General features: G+C 64.1%; 1 protein-coding gene across 1 annotated transcript in view; it reads left to right on the top strand.

The window, feature by feature from the left end:
- The window catches only part of HSPG2 (heparan sulfate proteoglycan 2), a 39,123-nt gene that overhangs the window by 34,985 nt on the left and 2,344 nt on the right, over window positions 1-1,794 (top strand). The window contains 5 exon segments of the mRNA XM_035901879.1: window positions 354-432; window positions 540-610; window positions 695-778; window positions 822-925; window positions 1,761-1,788. Of these exon segments, the coding sequence (XP_035757772.1) occupies window positions 354-432; window positions 540-610; window positions 695-778; window positions 822-925; window positions 1,761-1,788 (366 nt within the window).

The following is a 1,794-nucleotide window of genomic DNA, read 5'->3' as shown; positions in this document are numbered from 1 at the left end:
CTTTCCCATGGCTTTGCACTACTTCCCGCTGCATTGCACCCATCGCAGTGTTGCACCCTGACTGCAGCATTGCAGCCATCGCGGTGTTGCACCCTTTGCCATGGGGTTGCACCCATTGCAGCGTTGCACCCTTCCTGGGGTGCTGCACCCTTCCCATTGCGTTGCACCCTGCTTTCCTAAAGCATTGCTCCCTCCCAGGTTACTGCACCCGTTTCTGCAGCATTGCACCCCTTGCCACTCAGCACCAGCCTGGCATTGCACCCTCCCGGGGTGCTGCACCCATTGCACCCTCCCAGGGTGCTGCACCCCTCCCAGGGTGCTGCACCCACCGAACCGTCCCCCTCTCCTTGCAGCCCACCCAAGGCGCCCGAGACCATCGAGCTGGAGCTGAGGACAGGCAGCGCTGGGGGGCTGCTGCTGTGGCACGGGGTGGTGAGCAGGGTGGGGGGGCACCACTGGGGAAGGGAGCGGGGTGCTGAGCCCCTGAGGGTGGGGGTCAGGGTGCCCCCACCCCGCTCACTGCTTCTCTGCGCCTGCAGGAGCCCAATGAGGGTGGCAAAGCCAAAGACTTCATTGGCCTTGGCTTGAAGGATGGGCACCTAGTGTTCAGGTGAGAGGGGGACACGGTGTCACCCCAGGGTATTGTGTGCCACCCAAGGGTGCCCCCTGTGCTGAGTCCACATCACCCCTGCAGCTACCAGCTGGGCAGTGGCGAGGCCACCATCGTTTCCGAAGACCCCATCAATGATGGCGAGTGGCACCGGGTGACGGTGACGAGGTGGGTGGGGGTCGGGGTGCAGGTGCTGATGGGTGCCATGCAGAGAGGGCCAGCGCGGGCAGCTGCAGGTGGACGGGGAGGAGCCGGTGAGCGGGGAGTCGCCAGGAGCCAACGTCATGGCCAACACCCAAGGCAGCATCTACGTGGGTACGGTGGCACCTGGGGGACATGGGGTGGGACGTGGGGTGGGACACAGGTAGGACACAGAATAGGACATGGGTTGGGATGTGGGTTGGACACGGGGTGGGACACAGCATGGGCATTGGGTGGGGACACCTGATGTGACACGGGGTGGGACATGGCTTGGGACACAGGATGGAACATGGGATGCAACATGGCTTGGACACGGGATGGGACATGGGACAGGGCAGGGGATGGACATGGGAAGGGGACATGGGGTGGGACACAGGATGGGACAGGGCACAGGACGGGATGTGGGATGGGTCATGGGAGGGGTTATGTAATGGGACTTGGGATGGGACCCAGGACATGGGAGGGGATATGAGGTGGGACACGGGAGGGAACATGGGGTTGGACATTGGATGGGGCCTGGGGTGGGACACGGGGTGGATCCTAGATGGGACACGGGATGGGGACATGGGAAGGGGACACTTGATGGGACATGGGAGAGGGCACAGGGTGGCCATGGGGTGGGGACACCTGATGGGACATGGGATGGGACACGGGATGGGACTGGATGGGATGTGGGGTGGCCATGGAGTGGAGATACCTGATAGGACATGGGATGGGACATGGGAGGGACATGGGGTGGGACACGGAGTGGATGTGGGATGGGACATGGGGTGGCCATGGGGTGGGGACACCTGATGGGACACAGGGTGGGACAAGGGGTGGGACAGGGGGTGTCCATGGGGTGGAGACACCTGATGGGACACGGGGTGGCTGTGGGCAGGTGGTACAGGACACCAGGTGGGTGCCCCCCTACCCACATATCCCCCCCGTGTCCCCTGTGCCCTCGCAGGTGGAGCCCCAGACCCCCGCAGCCTGACGTCCGG

This window comes from Egretta garzetta, unplaced genomic scaffold (assembly GCF_000687185.1).
Source record: "Egretta garzetta isolate BGI_Z169 unplaced genomic scaffold, ASM68718v1 scaffold69, whole genome shotgun sequence".
NCBI lineage: Eukaryota > Metazoa > Chordata > Aves > Pelecaniformes > Ardeidae > Egretta > Egretta garzetta.
The sequence above is the reverse complement of the archived record's forward strand: the minus strand, read 5'-3'. Positions and strand labels throughout refer to the sequence as shown.